General features: G+C 34.9%; 1 protein-coding gene across 2 annotated transcripts in view; it reads left to right on the top strand.

The window, feature by feature from the left end:
- Positions 1-15,901, top strand: part of gus (splA/ryanodine receptor domain and SOCS box containing gustavus) — a 165,433-nt gene extending 149,532 nt beyond the window's left edge. For both annotated transcript variants that reach the window (XM_090394692.1, XM_090394691.1), the window contains one exon: positions 13,844-15,901. In XM_090394692.1, the coding sequence (XP_090250818.1) occupies positions 13,844-13,980 (137 nt within the window). In that variant the 3' untranslated portion in view covers positions 13,981-15,901. The remainder of the gene's footprint in view (positions 1-13,843) is intronic.
- Positions 15,902-19,340: the final 3,439 nt, after the last annotated feature.

Genomic DNA, 19,340 nt, shown 5'->3' on the forward strand with positions numbered 1-19,340 from the left:
TTAATTATTTAACACAGTTTTGTATGATAATTTCCCATACTTTAGGAATAGTAAGAACGTCGTTGCAGTTTAGGTTTGGTCTGTGTAGTAGGGCTTCAGAACTTTCTTTGTATAAACGTTCATGTTTAAATAAAGATCTATGTAAAAGTTTAGCCTTTTCCTAGTGGATCCTATGGTTTGGATTTTCAATTCCGTGTTGAGAGAGGCCAGATTTCTGCGGTTTAAGAAGACGAATGTGGTCTTGATGTTCCGAGATGCGTTTCTGAACAGACCTACCTGTCTGTCCAAAGTAAGATAATTTGCATGAGCATGGAATCTCATAAACACCAGGTAACATCAAGGGTGAGAGTTTGTCCTTAGGACATCAGTCACTTCTGCATACATCAAACCAGACAGGAAGAAGTGAATAGGATTCCCATACCTTACGTTAAAGGCATCTCAGAACATCTTTCTAAAATTATGACGAAATACAATTTTGCCACTACTTACAAACCTATCAACCAAATTTACAACTTGTTACCTTCTCCTAAGGACGAACTCTCACCCTTGATGTTACCTGGTGTTTATGAGATTCCATGCTCATGCAAATTATCTTACTTTGGACAGACAGGTAGGTCTGTTAAGAAACGCGTCTCGGAACATCAAGACCACATTCGTCTTCTTAAACCGCAGAAATCTGGCCTCTCTCAACACGGAATTGAAAATCCAAACCATAGGATCCATTGGGAAAAGGCTAAACTTTTACATAGATCTTTATTTAAACATGAACGTTTATACAAAGAAAGTTCTGAAGCCCTACTACACAGACCAAACCTAAACTGCAACGACGTTCTTACTATTCCTAAAGTATGGGAAATTATCATACAAAACTGTGTTAAATAATTAAAGTATTTTTTTTTGTTGTACTACTTTAGCACGTTTTCATGAGATTCTATTGTAATCATGCGCCCTAACTGTATGTTATTCCTAATTTTTGTTTAAATACTGTACTGATGATGTCCTAAGATACTTAGGATGAAATATTTACAATTAAATAATTTTCACTGTGGTTTATACGTGTGTTTTTTAAAGAGAGATATTAGTTGGAACACTAAATTAGCTGTATACAAGACAGTGTTCAAACCAATTTTAACTTATGGATCTGAGAGCTGGGTCAGAAGTAAAACACTTGACCGAAGGCTAGAGACCGCAGATATGAAAGTTCTGAAAAAGATTAGAGGCGTGAACAGATGGCATCAATGGCAATATCATATTAAAAACGAGGATATTAGGAAAGAACTTGACATTGTCAGCATCCAGGAATGCATTAGCAGAGCTAATCTCAGGTGGTATGGTCACTTAAACAGAATGGGCAAGGAAAGATCAGCAAAACAAGTGTTCTCTGCCAGGTTGGCAGGAAAACGGCCCAGAGGAAGACCAAGGTATAGGTGGATTGATACAGTACAAAGTACCTTAGATGATAGAAATATAAGATCTGATAATGTTGGAGTCTTGACAAGTACAGTGGTATCTCGCTAATCTGAACTAATAAAATCCGTGCTCGTTCGGATTAGCGAATTTTTCCCCAAGAGACAACAATAACTAGCGTTTAAGACAAAAATGATCAGATTCTAATGCTACATGAATTTATTTCTGTAAATAAATTAACTGGTAGAAAAAATCTACTGTAATGCAATGTATCAAAAAAGTACAGTATACAAGTTTATTTTAATAAAAAATTTAATTTGTATGTACCTGTATTGTTGAGGATTCTGATTTTATAAAATTACGTAGTTCAGTACGTAACTTAATTTGCTAACCTACAGACATCATGATTAGCTTTGATATCCAGTCATTATTTGCTAGTGTACCTCTGACTGACATTCTCAGACTGTTGAGTTTGAGAATGTCAGATGAGTTTGCTCCAGACATAGTTGAACTGTTTGTCTTTGTCGTGACTATTTCATCTACAGGAATCAGTTCTACAAACAGATTAAAGGAACCAACATGGGAAGCCTCATGTCACCTGCACTTGCTAATTTTTACTTAGAGCATCTTGAAGAATCCCTGTTCTCTTCAATACAACCCCAATCTTTCTTTTGGGTTCTATATATGGAGATGATGTGTTTGCCATCTGGCCTGACTCAGAAGAATCTCTACTTACCTTTTTAACCAAAATCAGAAGCTTACACCCACACATCAACTTTACCATGGAAAAGGAAAAGGACAATTATCCTTGTTGTGGACATACTTACTCTTTCTACATACATGTTATTCCCAAGCTGTGCAACAAGTCTTGGACTCTTACAAGTCCATCGCCAAAAATCCCGAATCTATACTATGAGTCCTTATCCCATATATTGGCAGGTATCTCTGAGATGATTGCTTAGATCCTGAAAAGATATAATTTAGTTCCTACTTTTTTTTCCTATCAAAAATCTCCTCTTGGTTACCATCCACGAAAGATAAACAGCTCCCTGGTGTTTACTAAGTTCATTGTGAGTGCCTCTGCTCATATTTTGGACAAACAGGTCATTCCATTGAAAAACAACTATAAAAATACCAATCTTATATTAACAACAATAAACTTAAAATCTGACCTCATCAGCATGGAGTGTTACATCCTGAATGCAGAGCTTTACAAGTAAATTCTTTATTCAGGATTTAACATGACAAACTACTACTTATTAAGGAGATATCTGCACATCAGCTAATAATTATAAAATGTTGTTTTATGTCTTGTAATAATGTATAGTCCATGTGTGCGATATAGTGAGAGTTATTGCTAGGTTATTTGTAATTCCCAAGTAAGCTGTCTAGTACTTTGCGAAATTCCGAGAAAAGTTTATAATAGTAATCCGGAATAATCGGTATGAGTCGAGCGTAGCGATGGAGGCTATACCTACGCGGAAATATGACGTCCGAGCGCCTTCCTAGAATAATGTAACCGGACAGGTTAGCGAGAGTGTAGGATCACCCAAGGGGCATGAACGATGGGGTTCGTGGGTGAAAACCGCATTGAATAGAGGGTGCTCGAATAGGACGAATAAAAGACGAAGCACGCCGTTTTAGGAGGCCTTTTGATCTTGGAGTGCCGGATTCGAGTTTAAGGGGGAGTTTGTCGGAGGATTCGTGAGAGAGCGGCGGGTCGGCTACGGTAATGGCGAATGGCAGGTTCTTTTCTTGAGAATGCTTGAAGATTTTCAAGCGGAGCTGATCATGATATGACGGCCCATGTGGAATCGAGCCTTAGCAGAATGTCCCATTGGAGAAAGTTTCCTGCGGAGCGGTAGACAGCACGCAACAGTCGGAAACAATTAGAAGAAAAAGCGTAGTACATTGCCAGGCCCAAAGACAGCCGAAGAATATGCAGTACGGTAATCCAGACCTACATGAGATGGCGGCATGAAAGCTGAAAGGATCCGGTAATGTAAGAGTTTTCGTTCTATGTTAAAATTTTGTTTAGAAGAACAAGAAATTTGTGTGTGTTGTAACTAAAGGACACTAGTAGAGAACTTTTAGTGAGAATTTGACTGAATTAATTAAGCCCTTGTGGAACAAAGAAGAGTTTTTAAATAGGCAGTGATTTGTGAATGGCCTAGACTTGCTTCAATGAAATTTAGAATTAAAGTAATCATTGATAGAGTATTCATGAAAGTGTTCAATAAGTATTCTGTGAGTAATTTGTGAAAGGAGTTATATAGTAGTAGTATTATGCTTAAACCTAATCCTTTCATAATTGAAGGATTTAATTTGCTCTGATTCATTGTGATTTAGTATAACCCTTAACTTAGAGTGAATTTTGATCCATTGAGCATTTAAACTTAGATTACTGTAAAATGTTTTATGTTTTTCCAATAAACATGCTTTGTACCTTATACCTGAGTTATGCCTGATTACGAATTCAAACCACCACTTATGAAATTGAACCTTTTTGGCGGGAAGGAATTTGATATAATTGTTTAAGTGAGATTCGGTCTACGACTGCTAACTGAATCTGCACAGCGCTAGCGTGAGATAAATTATTGTGTGTATCCTTTTAAATTTTTAATTATTTCCCTGAACAAGAGGCTCTTCTGTTATAGAATATTGGCTGGCGCAGCAAAAATATAAATTTTGCCAATATCCGAAGAGGAAATAAATCTGAATTAGTATTTTAGGAGCACGACAGTAGATTAGAAGGAGAGTTATTATAGAGGTAGAATAAGATATAATATAGAGAGATAGCGACATAACAATAGAGTAGCCGGTAGGACTTTGTACAAAGTTTTGAGTAAGCAAAAAGATAGATTCTAGAGACAGTAAGTTAATATATAATAGGATTGAATTTACGATATAACATTATGTGAAAGTAAGGATATAACAATAACACAGCCAACGAATTACAGAATTAACAATGGCGCAGCCGGTAGGATTTTGATTGTACAAAGTTTTGAGTAAGCAAAAGGATAGATTCTAGAGACAGTAAGTTAATGTATAATAGGATTGAACTTACGATTTACGATATAACATTATATGAAAGTAAGGATATAACAATAACACAGAAGACGAATTACAGATATAACACTATGGTCCAAGACTCGCCTTTTACATTGGTGCTGGTTTAGGTTTCAGTGGTTATTTAAAGAGAGTGCTGAAGCACTTCTGCACCCGCCCAACTTTAAATTGGAATGGCTGTCTATTGCCAAGATTTGGGAAAGTCTCATCCTCGTGAATGGCAAGCAATAATGTCCCCCCCCCATTTTAATCATTATTATTATTCATTTTTAAAATTTATTTTATTTTAAATCACTTAATTTTTAATTTAGGCCTTAATTATCTTATTTTATTGTAACTACCCCCCTAGGTGCATGTGGCTCAGCTCTGTAAATATGATTAACATTCTTTGTTTGTAGCTTCACTTGTGATTATGCTGATATATTGATGATGATGATGACGACCAGTTAGTTTCTGGTTGTAATATTTGCAATAATAAAATTGCTATATTCTTGTGAACATGTTGGTATAATAAAAAAACTGTCTACATTACAGATTAAGCCCCCTAACCCCCATAAAGAGATTAGGGGGCTTATTTCATAAATGGACTATAGCTTTTCATGCACTTACCAGTTTTACAAATGTTGCACCACTCAGTAGATCTTTCAGTGATTTAAATTTATCATGAACATCATGATAGTTCCTGTTAAAACTCTGGAAATATCAACATTTGCAAATTCATCTCTAAACACTTTCAATCGTATTGTACTTGAATTATAAGAATCTACTAAGCTTAATGTTTTACTTATGTTAGTATGTGGTAGTCAGTAATTTTCGTTCTTCACTAGTCTTAGATTCTAGACTAATGAAAGTTTTTATTGTTGATAAAATAATTGAAATGAAAATAGGAATTTCGCCCTAGGTTGATGGAATTTAATTAATTTCCTTTAATCCAAGTTCATCACCAGTATGGATTCTGTCATTCTCATTCTACAACAGACCTCCTTGCCAACTTTTGGAGACTGGAATGATTGTGAGAATCTCATGTGGTTACTTTGATATTTCCAAGCCACTTGATTGAGTCTTCCTCCTACCCTTTGTTGAGTGGGTGGCCAGCTTCCTCTCTGGTTGTTCATTGCATGTCATAGTGGATGGTTCTTCCCTCTCATCTGATTTTTCCATTGCCATAGCAAGTCTCTCTGCTTCCATTTACACTATCTCCTGTACATCAGTGATCATCTCTTATTAATGTCTAGTCTTATTCATAGCTTTGCTGATGATAGTACACTCCCTCTTCATCACACAACCTTACCAGGTTTTGTATGATTCAAGATCTTCTATGGCAAATGCCTTAAACACTGATTGACTAGCAATTCTCCAGTGAGATGGTAACTGTTTAGTAAATTTCAGTATTATCAAAACAGTCTTGCCTTATTTCCAGGAAGAAAGACCATGCATCCCCCCCACTTTCAGTGACATTCCACTCACTAACCAAGATGATTTTTCTCTTCTCATGCTGACGTTCACATCTAGCATATCCTGGCATAAACATGTTCACAGCCTTTCGGCCTCCAAAAAGCTTGGTATTCTTTGTCTATCTAAATAATACTTCTCTTCTGCTCAAGTTCTAACACTATAATTCCCAAATTTACTCTCACCCTTAGGATACTAGACGAGATCTGTTCACTTAATAGATGACCCTTTCTCTCACTGATTCCACCACTCACATTCTCATAGATGCTCTATTTCTGCATTGACTTTTCTATGGGTATTTCCATGGATGCTGCTCCAGTGAACTGGCTACCACTATTTTTCTACCTCTCTCTATCATGCATGAATACATGCAGCTGATGGTCAATATACCATTCGACTACAGACTCACCAAACCAATTTCTCATCCTCTATCTTTATTCCATATGCCTCAGACCTTTAACTCTTAAAAAAAAAATTAGACTTTTCTAGAAAATAAAACATAAGCACTTTAATTAAATGCTTTTGTTTTATTAAAGCTGACTGTTTCTCTTCTAGTTTTTTTGAGTCTCAGAGTACAGAAATTTTTAAATATATTACGATATATAGATATAGAACTGGTTTACTTAGTTTATTTACTTAGTTTCTGTGTTCTATTATACCATTAAAATAATAAACAACATGTTCGACGAACACATAAGTCTGTCCACACGTTTAAGGATTCTTCACGGAGACGATATCGTACGCAAGACACGACGATATGGTAAGTGGAAGTTGAAATTGGCGCGGTAACTAAACAGGTTAGCCTTCTTAAAGAGGTGCCGAGACACCAAATTAATACCGAACTGTTTTAAAATCAAAAACAAGTTCCACTCGGCCAAAGCCCAACGCATCTATAAATGAGCGAGTGTAGCGCTTTTACGCGAACAAATTAACACCACTCGCCGGGAATTAGCACAAGCAAATACAACCATCAGCGCATTACGAGAATCACTGCATAATATTCTAAATACGGAACTTTGGCAGATCTTAGAGAACATCACCGACGCAACGGCAAAAAAAGAATTCGACAGAGTCAAAAACCGGCACCAAAAGAAGTTCGAAAATCTACAACAGCGGAACACCATACAACGACCGCAATTACAACAAGACCTCGTCGTTGTGAATCTATCGTCACTCACCTTAAGCAAAGAAGCCACAACTGCTTTAAGTCGAGGGCACAACTTTGCCATAACTCCCAAGCAAGTTCCAAAAGCCGAAATAATGGCGTCCATCAAACGAGGAATTTACGACCTGCCTCCAACAATAGCTAACAACATACGTTTAGATGTGGCCAACATCCTAATCAAGTCCAAGCCTCCAAAAAGTAATATCCCACATAAGGAATTCATTGCTATAAAAGAGCTACACAACAACAGCCAGATTACCATAACAAAAGCAGACAAAGGAAATGCAACCGTGGTGATGGACACAACTGAATATGAAAACAAAATGCACACAGTATTACAAGATCAGTCAACATACAAAATTATAGATCGCAATCCCACCAACACACAAAAGAATAAGGCACGAAAATTATTAAAAAAAGTCACTTCCTGGCCCAAAGACACAGTTAACAAACTCAAACCCTTCCATGTTAGAACACCGAGGATCTATGGATCACCAAAAATTCACAAACCAGGCACACCCCTATGCCATTGTGGACAGTATAAATAGTCCCACATACAAACTGGCTAGACATTTAGCAAAGCTACTAGCCACTCTCACTAACAATTCTCCCTCCTTTATCAAAAATTCAGCACACCTAAAAAGCATCTTACAACACCTCACCCTAAAAAGCTCAGACTTAATAGTAAGCTTTGACATCACTTCACTATTCACAAATGTACCACTAATAGAAACCCTCAATCTACTGAAGTCACACACTTCCCCCTGATATATTTGAACTATTCACATTCACAATACATGCAGGATATTTCACATGGAAAGGGAAAATATACAAACAAATTGATGGGACAGCCATGGGCTCCCCCCCCCCCCCCAGCCAACTTTTACATAGAACACCTGGAAAAACAAGCAATCAATACAGCCACTCTCAAACCAACACTTTGGCTACGCTATGTTGATGATGTGCTTGCCATTTGGCCACATGGCCCTGAGACATTGAAAACATTCTTAGCACATTTAAATAGCCAACACCCAAAAATCCACTTTACTATGGAACCGGAAGCCAACAACTGTCTGCCCTTCCTGGATACACTCATCACACGTCTCCCAGATGGTTCCTTATCATTTTCAGTTTTCAGAAAACCCACACATACAGGCAGATACTTACACAAACAATCACACCATCATCCTTCTCAACAATATGGCATATTAAAAACGCTAACCCATAGAGCGAGAGCAATCTGTTCAAATGACAAGGCTCTTACTGCTGAACTGACTCACTTACGCCACACCTTCTTGGCCAACGGCTACAATCCACAAAAAATAAACAAAATACTAAACACTCCTAAGAAACCCCTCCCACCATCCACCACAGAGAACTACAACAAAACAGTCACCATCCCTTACATTAAAGGCACATCCGAAAAGATCTCAAGAATTCTCATTAAACATAAACTACGCACTACATTCAGACCATGTAGCAAATTAGCCACCCTCATCCGCTCACCCAAGGACAGCATTCCTCCTTTATCACATCCAGGAGTCTACCAAGTACCCTGCTCATGCAATCAAGCCTACTACGGTCAAACAGGAAGAACTGTGAATATCCGCATCAGCGAACATAAACGATACGTCCGGAAATATCATTATGGGAAGTCGGGCCTAGCAGACCATGCTCTGGATACCCCTGCACACAGGATCAACTGGAAAAACACAAAAGTACTACACAGAAACCCATATAAATCAGAGAGATTGTTCTTAGAGGCGACAGAAGCCCTAAAACACACTCCAAATCTCAACAAATATGGCTGTATTAACTTGCCGAAGATCTGGGAGACAGTCATATTAAGGAAAAACTAGCACTTTTCTAGGACTCTAGCAATATATGATAGCGTTTTTTTTTTTTTTTTTTTTTTCAGATAGAGGGTGCCAAAATCAGGACTCTAGTCTTTGTGTTGCTGCTACAATTTTGTTAATGTACACCATGTTGTTTTAGTCTCGCGTATTGTGACAAACAGTGTTTTTGTGCTCTGAAGATGCTGGTTATAATACCAGCGAAATATCAGCATCAAGTTAATAAATCAATTATTTACTTAGTTTCTGTGTTCTATTATACCGTTAAAATAATAAACAACATGTTCGACGAACACATAAGTCTGTCCACACGTTTATAGAACTGGTTTGTTGAATGAATTCATCAGGTTTCATTTGCTGCCTTTATCACTCCCAATCCAGATAACCATGCTCTCCTTGAGGTCTACTTATCTTTAAAATTGATTTCATACAGTCTAACTATCCAAACTTTGAGATGATCTTCCTATGAGACTAACATTCATGACACAAATTGGCTTCCCTTTTCTTACTTCACAGATGATTCCAAAAGGGAAACGGAATTATTTGCTGGCAGTCATGATCTAACGCAAATAGTTAACTTACCAACCAAAATACCAAACAGTCCTCATCATTCTTCCACTGCTCTTGTTTTCGCAACTCCAATCTTATCCAAATCTCCGTTGCTAGAGATCGATCTCCTCTCAGTCAGTCACAGCCTTGTATTCTACGTATAAGGCTGTTACTGACTTCCAACTGCCACCATTATACACCTCTTTTCCATGATGAGATTACTGTTTCATTCTCTCTGATTCACACATCTGCCCTGAATTAATAACTGCAATAATCTAATGGAATGAGAGCCTTCATTTCAACTACACTGAAAAAAAAAAAAAAAAACTGACCATGTTAAAAAAACGTTTCATTTTCTTGACCAAAAAGCTCTGGAAAAACTTTTATTGGGATTATATTGATCAAGTGTATATAATAAACAACTAGTTTCACCAACTAAGCTTGTTGACATCTTCAGGGTACATAACTGATGTAAGGCACTAAAAAGTAAAAAACTGTTACAAACTAAAATCAACTGATTCCAATTATATTAAACAAAGAACAGAATGTGTACAATACATTCATAGAGCATGGATGATCTCACTTGTTGTTATTTAGGAACGCTCTATAGTTGGCACTATAATTCAGTTCTGGCAAGTTGAAGGATCTAATAAGGGTCTTCCAGATCACGGGCAAGATTAGTCCTTGGTTCCTGTTAACTGACCTCTATAGAAGCTTAAAAACTGTCTGTATATTTCATGTTTTAGATGATTTGCTTAAGTCAAAAACTCTAGTCTCTCATTCATTTTACCCAATAGCATTGAAACAAGTGTAAAAATTATTAATAAATCCAATTAGACATTTGTAAGGGCAAAATTCATTATACTTACTACCTGCTCAACTGGCAGTCAAGCCTTTTCTGTTCTCTCGCTAAGACTGTTGGACATAACATCTTCCATTCCTTATTTCCACTTTTATTGTATCCTGATAGTACCATGGTAACATCACTCAAAGTGAAAGCAAACCTCTTAGGCTCACTCTTTTCCTTGAATTCTTGTTTGAACAATCAATGCAAATTACCTCACTATGATGTTACTCACTGCATGCTTCCTTTTGATCTTTTGTCAGTAGGATATCAGAAAAATCATCACTAGTCTTGATAGTAATAACTCCTTGTCCAAATTGTTTCCAGCTGTACTTGATTTCATACAGTTTAATTAAGATCTTCCTAGGAGATTAACATTCATGACACAAATTGGTTCTCTGTCAAATATTTCCATCAGACATGTAATCTAATAAAAGTCAACCATCAAACTATCATTTCATTTCCCTTCGTCAGTACTCTTGAAAATGATGGAGATAGTCATCAACGACCAGATTCTTCACTGACTGGTGACCCATCAGTTAAATAATGATCACCAACATGGACCATATTATTCTCATTCTACAGCAGACCGTGAAAAAATTTGGAGAAACTAATGTGGTTGTTCTTGATGTTTCCAAGGTATTTGAATGTATCTACAAGCTGTCATCTTATGGTACCCCCTCCTATCCTTTTTTGGAGGGGGTACTATAAGATGTTTTTGCCAGCCTGGTTGGCTGAATGGTTAGCATATCCACTCTCCAACGAAGATGCTGCTGCAGGTTCGAATCCCACCAAGGGCATGGATGTTTGTTGATTGTCTATAACCATTTACCGTAACTTTAAATCTTATTCAAAGTTATGCTGATAGTACTCAAATGATATTGCAGCTTCAAGATTCTTTTTAACCAATGTCTTCACTGATCTCATTATTTTCAAGTAAAGGCAACATAGTGAATTTCAGTGCTATTAAGACACTGTCATGTTGTATAGGTCTTGAAGCCTCTCACATGTTGGATCAGTATAACCAAAAAAAAACGACACTTTTATTTATTATCCTATACTATAATTTTGTATTTAATGATTTTACCATTAAAATTATCTGCCCAAAAAATCAGCAATTAAGAGTTATCCTAAATACTACATTGCATGAAATTTAGAAGCTAGGGAGGATTTATTAGAATTTTTCATAGATCAGTCTTCAACCTAGGACTGGTTTAATAGTAAAGTAACTATGCAAACATTTCCATCAGACAAAATAGCAAGCTCTTATAATTATTTTCATACTTAAGAAGTTGCAGAAACATCTGTAAGGGGTGAATGGTATAGCTAAGGAGAGAATATTGTATGGGGATTCCATTATAAGAGGAGTGTTTGGCAAGAATGGGACAGAATCACACTTTTCAGGTGAGAGGATTAATGACATTAGTAAGGCTATTAGTATTCAGAAAGGTGAATCTAAAGAGGTGATCAATTTGACAGGTACAAATGATCTAAAAAGTGACAGGTTTGGTATAGAGGGTAAAGTTACTGAGTAGTTGCCAAGAGGTTGAACTGAGGAGGAGGAACATGATTGCAGATCAGTCAGTAGGTTAAGGAGGAATGATGTGCAGTTTGTGAATGTGTGGAGTTAGTTTGGTGGACAGACTTGCATACGGCTGATGGTTGTGCTTGATTGAGTTGGGTATTCTAAATCTGAAAGAAGTTACTGAATGGTGTGAGAAGCAAAGGAGAAGAGTAAGAGGGTAAAGATAATGAGTGCCATGGAGTGTGATACATGTTGAGTCGAGATCAAATACAGGTAGAGATGTTGATGAGAGTTTGTGTGTGTGAGAATGAACAGAAATGTTGAAAAGTTCTGTAGGTAACAAATCAGAATGTGATAGTTAAGCAAAGTATAATGGTAATTGGGGACTACTGCTATTTATGTGCAGAAATGCCAGGAGTATTTGTAATAAGGTGGTGGGGGAGAGGATTGGCATTGGATTAGTTCATCTTGACTAAAATTAATGACATTAGTGAGACATTACTAACAGAAAATGATATAGTTAATGGAATAGAATATAAAGCATGTAGTATTTTCATGGGGAATAGGGAGAGAGACAGAAAAGTGGATGTAGGAAGCAAGGTTCCCTCTAATTTTTACCAGCCGACATAAGCATGAAAAATATTTTGTATGCGAGTTTCCAATTGAAGACTCAATGTATACATTAATGTGATATTTCTCATATTAATGTTGACCTTTTTTTGTCTACCTGTAAAAGTGCAAGCACTAAATAAATTCATAACTACAAAAATCCATTGTTGTTTCCATGAGACCAAGTGACTGTGCTGTCTAGATAGTAGATACTCTAAACAAATATGCCTCTGCAACTTGCTGATATCAGCATCAATTCACATGGGATAACTGCTCAAAGTATATTAAGTTGGAATGGGTTAGATAACATCCATGTGTTAAGCCTTCAGTGCTGGGAAAAACTCATGATAAAAGTTTAATGGAGTGAAACAGTACTAGGAAACAATTAAGAATTGTATTTAATTCGTGTGTGTGTGTTACACTTTCATTTTGTACTCCCTGACGATGTCTCTGTAACTGATATGAAATGCTGAAAGCATTGAATACAATTTTTAATCATTTGCTGATGTGGTTTCACTCCATTAAACTTTTATCATGAGTTAAACTAATATTGGAATGGAAACAGCGAAGAAATTAATAATTAGTCCTTTTTTTTTTTTTTTTGACTGTGTGCATGCACATCTTAGAGGAGCATTAATAGAAAGGGTATTGTTGATGATAGTAGATGATCTGCAGCCAGATAAAGTAGGAGTCAGCAAGCCAGTGAAGACAATTCATTTGAGGCCATCTTGCGTGAGACTGAAACTAACAGAACATAATATATGGCTGGTTGCTGTGGAGGATGAGTTGAAAGAAATGGGATTCATGTAGCTGCTGGAGATACCTGAGGCAGCATTGTGATAGAGGGAGAGTAGTTGGTGTAGTAATTGCATCACAGGATTTGTCAGTAACCAAGGTGACCACATTTCACCAATTGGTAAGAGTGATCATACAGCTTAGGCCTGGAAGGTGGCTAAATGTGTGGAATTTTTAGTTAAGATGAGATGTGTGAAATTGTAGAGCTAGGAATTGCAACCGAGTTCATAGTGCATGAGAAATGGTAAAGGACATTTGAAGGAAGTAGTGGATAGTAGCAGACTGCATACTTAGTCAAAAGAATAAATCAAGTCAAGATTAAATGGATATATTTCCTACTTAAATGCATAATTTAAGGAGGAACTTTTGTGGAGGGGATCTAAAGAGAAGGTCATCAGTTAACTTGTGATTAAATACTAGACTGCTTATAATTTTTGAATAAAAGCTAAGCAGTAAAAGTAGGTGTAATATTTCATATGAGATAAGTGAGCATTTTCTGTAATATTTACATTGCTTTCTTGTATATGCAGATGATGAACATCACTTTAAAATACTGTTCTCTTTTTTATTTACAGCTGGGCCTTTGCCATTAAAAGATATATGTCGACGTGTAATAAGACAGCAAATAGGGAAGGCTCGTTTTGGACGGATACAGGAGCTCAATCTTCCTACAGCCATGAAAAATTACCTTCTTTATCAAGATCGAAGGTAACAACACATTTCTGTGTAGGATGTTTGAACATGGTGCTGATCATTATTTAGAGAGAAGAACCAAAGTTCCAGACCACTGTCTGTGCCATAGGAAGGACCATGTTTCCTACTTTAGTTTGATCTGATATGCTGTGGTCCAAAAAAAAAAATAAACTTGGGCCCATTTATTGCCAGTAGTTTGATAAAGTTAGTTTCTCTTCATAAATAAATTCATATCATTTACTGGAAAAAAAACAAAAAAAAAATATATATATATATATATATATTTGGTATTAAATTTGCAGTACTTAATTTATAACAGTTAATTTTAAAAATAAAGTTTACCCTCCCCCTTCATTCTGCTTGCTGTTTGGCATCTTTTATAGTTTCTTGTTTTGCAGTCTATGTGATAGGCCACATAGCCAAATGGCTGATTTTCTCTGCCAAAGAGAAGATCTTTTATATAATTAATTTTTAAGCAGTGTTTTAGGGCTGTTGGAAGTTACTGGGGCATGTGAATTTGTTATGTGGCAGCATACAGTAAGTATACATTGAGTCTGCTTCCTATTTATAATGCATAAACATGTAGCAGTTTGTTTGCTTACTCAGGTGTAATTTTCCACCACCAAACAACGTTTTCTGTAATGTGTTGTGTTTTGGGGACAGATTCACTAGAAGTTTTATGGTATATTTTATTGACTAATGCAAAATGAAAATAAGTCTCGTCTTCATGGCATTATTTTAAAGGAAAGTTTATTTAAGTTGCAGAAACTATTTTGCTAAAGAACATAATGCAACAAAATAAATATATATTTTTTAACTTACATCATTATACTTGAGAATATAGAGAATCTAATTTATAAATAAGTAGTGTAAGATAAAAACTTTGTTTCATGTGGTTTATAAGTACATTTATTTAAGACTTTTAACTGTATTGTTGATTTCTATAGTTTATTTCCAAAATAAGTTTATATTAAACAAATATCAGAACTCATATTACTGTAATATATACTGAATCACTCAAATAAGACATGGTAATAAAATCTGTATTGTTGCCTATTTCATGAACAAAATAATCATTTGTTCAGATTGGGGAGGGGGAGGGAACTTTAATATGTGCATAAAATGCATTGATATTTCAAAAATAAATTTACAAAAAGTGATTAAGATTACTGAGAAAATTCCAGTAACAATTCCTTATCTTGCATTTATTAACATATATTCAGTTGAAATTCAAAGTAGTCAAATTTGGGCCACATTTATTATGGTATATATATGTGTGTGTGGAGGGATTGAAAACATTTTTTTAATTGCATGTTTTTTTAGGGAGTCTTATTTCACAACTAAAATACAGTATTTCTTAACTTCATAAATGTCAATAAGTTTCAAGTGCAGCTTATAAAATGGCAAAAATTTTTGTGGCTTTTTGTGAAGTATTTTTTTGTTGTGTATTTGTGTATATAAATATATGTACAAAATGTGTTATTTAATTTCATTTGAAAATTTGTTCTATACTAGAACCTGAATACTAATAATTCTTGAAGAACATTTAAAATCATGATGGAAATTTAAGTAATACTTAAGCTATATTTAAGATCTGTGACCTGCCTGTTATTATTCTGCCATCTTTGTGATTTGATGTGAGGGATGCAGATTTTGTTTGCACCAACCAAATACCTGTGAAGTGTAGTATAATCATGTTAGATGTGTATATTAAGTACGTTTATTGGGTATTATTTTTATGTTTTGGGATTACCTCACCTTTTGTGCTTGTTTTTATAATTTTCTGATTAGTTTGAAATGTTATATGATCTTTTTTTTGTGTGTGTGTGTGTTTGTGTACTATTAAATTATAATTTTATGGCAGTTTAAACTAGGTAGCTCTGGTCATTTCTAAATGTATATTGTGAGTTGATGATTTGGAGGCAAGAATTATCAAGCAAAATGAGTTTTTTTTTTTTTTTTTTTTTTTTTTTTTTTTTTTTTTTTTTTTTTTTTGAGTAATTTTTATAAAAAAAACTAGGAATGTGTTGCAGCTGCCTTCTTTGGTTTAGGCTGTATAGTCACTTTGTTTTGTACAAAAATGTATAAAAAAAAAAAGCAAGTGGTTTTATTAATTTCAGATTTACAAAATAAAACAAGTTAGGAAACATTTTAGATTTTGTTTTCATTTATATACATTCCATGTTTACAGTAAATAGAAGCTGTAATTAATGAGTATTCACTTACTGAAAAATAAAAGTGTCAATTATATTTTTTGGGTTTTTGATTCTGTGTGGAAACAGATTTGGTCAAGAATAAGTGAATTTGAAACTGTTATGCTCCTTCCTCCTCTTAAGGCATAATCTTGTAAACTCAAAAATTTATTATTCTACCTTACTCAGGATTGAACATGTACTGATTTGTGCCAGTTGAGCTATCAAAGCTGGTTTTTGACAACACTTTAAAATTATTGAGTTTTGTGTATGATTTGAATATGAAATTTAAATTAACATAAACTATAATGTAAAATAAAATAGGCTGTCAAAAAGCAGTTGTTTGTTATATTAATTAAAAATAGGATACATGATCTTTAACTCTTAATTTTCTAATGGAACAGAAATTTTGACCAATTTTGTTTTGCTTTTTAAGGAGGATTGAGCATCGTTGCCATTTCTGAGCAGTTCATTTACATCTAGAAATATTGTAGTTTTTATATGCATATTAAGAAATTATGAATTTCTTGATAAACAAAAAAAAAATTACAATTATTTTTATAGCAATCCCATCTGAAATGCTAAATCTATATATAGTACTAATAGTGGATAAGTCAAGATTTAGACGAAGTAGGTTGATATGCTTTTTGAAAACCTGCACATTAAAAATTACTGGGAAATACTGCTGATAAAATCTTGTTCCAAAAAGCCAAAGGATTAAATAAATACGTCTGAAGTTGAATTATAAACTGATTTTGATTGAAGTATCTGTATGGTAGAGCACAGAGGTCATTAATCAGCTCTCTCTCAGTGGTTTTGAACAGAAGAGCAAGAGAAATGTCAAGTACTGTCATCTGGAAAACTGCAGATGTGGTTCACGGCAGTGAAAGAAGATTGATATATGATACAAAGAGAATGGTTAAAAGAATGCCTCCCTTGGCTTGGCATGGGTAGAAAATTCAGAAGATAAAAATCCATACCCCACACACACAAAGAGAATGATTAAATGATGAGGTCTGGGGCTTACCATAGGAGGGAAACGTGGTATTGATCAAATGGCTGTTATGCTAGTGACAAATGTCTAAAAAAAAATGGGTTTTTCCAGGCATCTCTGTAACATTTAATATATTCTTTTCGTACGTATTTTTCTAGCATAAACACACAACAGTTTGCACTGAAGTATCTTAATGATTACTTGTATAATGATGACAGTCGATGCTATTAATTATAAGTTGTTCTTAATATTCCATGAGGCAGAGTAAATCAGTAGGAAGGTATACCTTTAGAGGTACCAGTATTTACAAGGTGTGAGAAATATTTTTTCCTGTACTTACTCTGTATGTATTGTCAGTTGTGGAATTTTTTTTTCCAGTGAACTGTAATGGCATATTATAATTGTATTACTGTTTTCATCTATTTCATTTCATGGATAAAAATTGCTAGATGATAATCTTAGACAATGAGGGTTGTTTAATACAAATTAAATTTTTTCCTAATCTCTTAATAGAGTATAGGGCAGTGCCACGTGTGAATGGTGTGTTGTAACAGAAGATTTTTTTTTTTTTCTGTTCATTGATGAAATACATGACTCCAAGATATCTGTTTTAACATTTAGCAGTGTTGCAGGAGAATTACTTGATTGAACAAAGCAATGTCAGGAATGGACAGAAATTGTGATAAAAGCTGTGTGTGAGAGAGACAAAATAAGTGTCTGCCATTTTGATTATTAAAAAAAGCTTTGCGCCTCTGGTTATTCCATAGTCAAATATGATATGGTTACAAGTATTGTTGTGCAAAGAAAAGAAAGCAAGAATGTTTTGATCATACTTGTGATATTCTTTATTATTGCACATTGCTTTGGTGCACTTTGGAAAATGGAGTTTTTGTCACAAGGCAAGAATTCAGACAAAAGATATTTCCACACCTGTAAGAATTATTTCTGTTTGTGGGAAGAATTATTTTCCCATCAGTGGTGGGAAAACAGATATTTTGGAGTCATATATTTCATCAATGAGGAAAAGCAAAAAACTATTAGAAAGAAAAAGAAAATATAGTGATTGATTATCCCCTTTATAAATGTTATTTATAGTGCAAAATAGTATGAGATTGGTAATGGTGTAGGAGAGATGTTGCATAAATGTGGAAGTCTATCCAGTTGATCAGAATTACCTATGGAGTGGACTGGGCTGCTACTAACCAACACAGTGCCTTTGCAAATAGAAAAGGCACCCCCCTACAGCTCAGGTAAAATTTTTGAAGTTGCTGTAGTATTTCATTTTTTGATAATGAAAATCAAGTTATTTTGTATAAATTATACAAATCAAACCATTATTGTACATAACCATAATTCCAATTTTTAATCACAATGATTGGGAACTTGGTCAGTAAGATATACTTTAACATTTTGCTTTTGTGGAAACAAACGAATTCTTTCTTTGGTTTCAAACAGTTAAAAGAAAATTCCACTCTAACCTAATGTCATCTCTACATAGTTATAATTATATACAAAATAAAGGAATAATTACTTAAGTATAAAGAGCTAATAAGCTTCATTTCGGCAATGAAAACATTACTTAAATTAAGGGGATATTAAATCCCACATAGTTTTAAAACCGAATAAGAAACTCAAAGATTGGAATCAGAGAGTTTCTTGCCGAATATAGTAAACTATAAAGTATCGGCGACACTAGCGTTAGCCAATGCAAGTGACCCTAGTACGTAGTACAATACCGGACAACTCGTTGCAAAGGTGGGGAAGTTCAGATCGCTATTCTTAGGTATTTTCCATAATGTAAAAACACATTTCCTAGGAAATGTATGCTGTTATTACATTATGGAGGGAGGTCACTACCCAGACCGGTTTCAGCCTTTTTTGAGGCTTCATCAGTGAGTAGCTAGACCTAATACCAAAGTGTATAGCGAAAAGAACTTATGTACTCTGCGAACGAGTTTTCCAAACAGGTGCAACCATTAAGTTAAGTATAAAGAGCTAATAAGCTTCATTTCGGCAATGAAAACATTACTTAAATTAAGGGAATATTAAATCCCACATAGTTTTAAAACCGAATAAGAAACTCAAAGATAGGAATCAGAGAGTTTCTTGCCGGTAGTGACCTCCCTCCATAATGTAATAACAGCATACATTTCCTAGGAAATGTGTTTTTACATTATGGAAAATACCTAAGAA

Source organism: Typopeltis vanoorti, chromosome 6 (assembly GCF_054136105.1).
Source record: "Typopeltis vanoorti isolate ZY-2024b chromosome 6, IOZ_Tvanoo_1.0, whole genome shotgun sequence".
Taxonomy (NCBI): domain Eukaryota; kingdom Metazoa; phylum Arthropoda; class Arachnida; order Uropygi; family Thelyphonidae; genus Typopeltis; species Typopeltis vanoorti.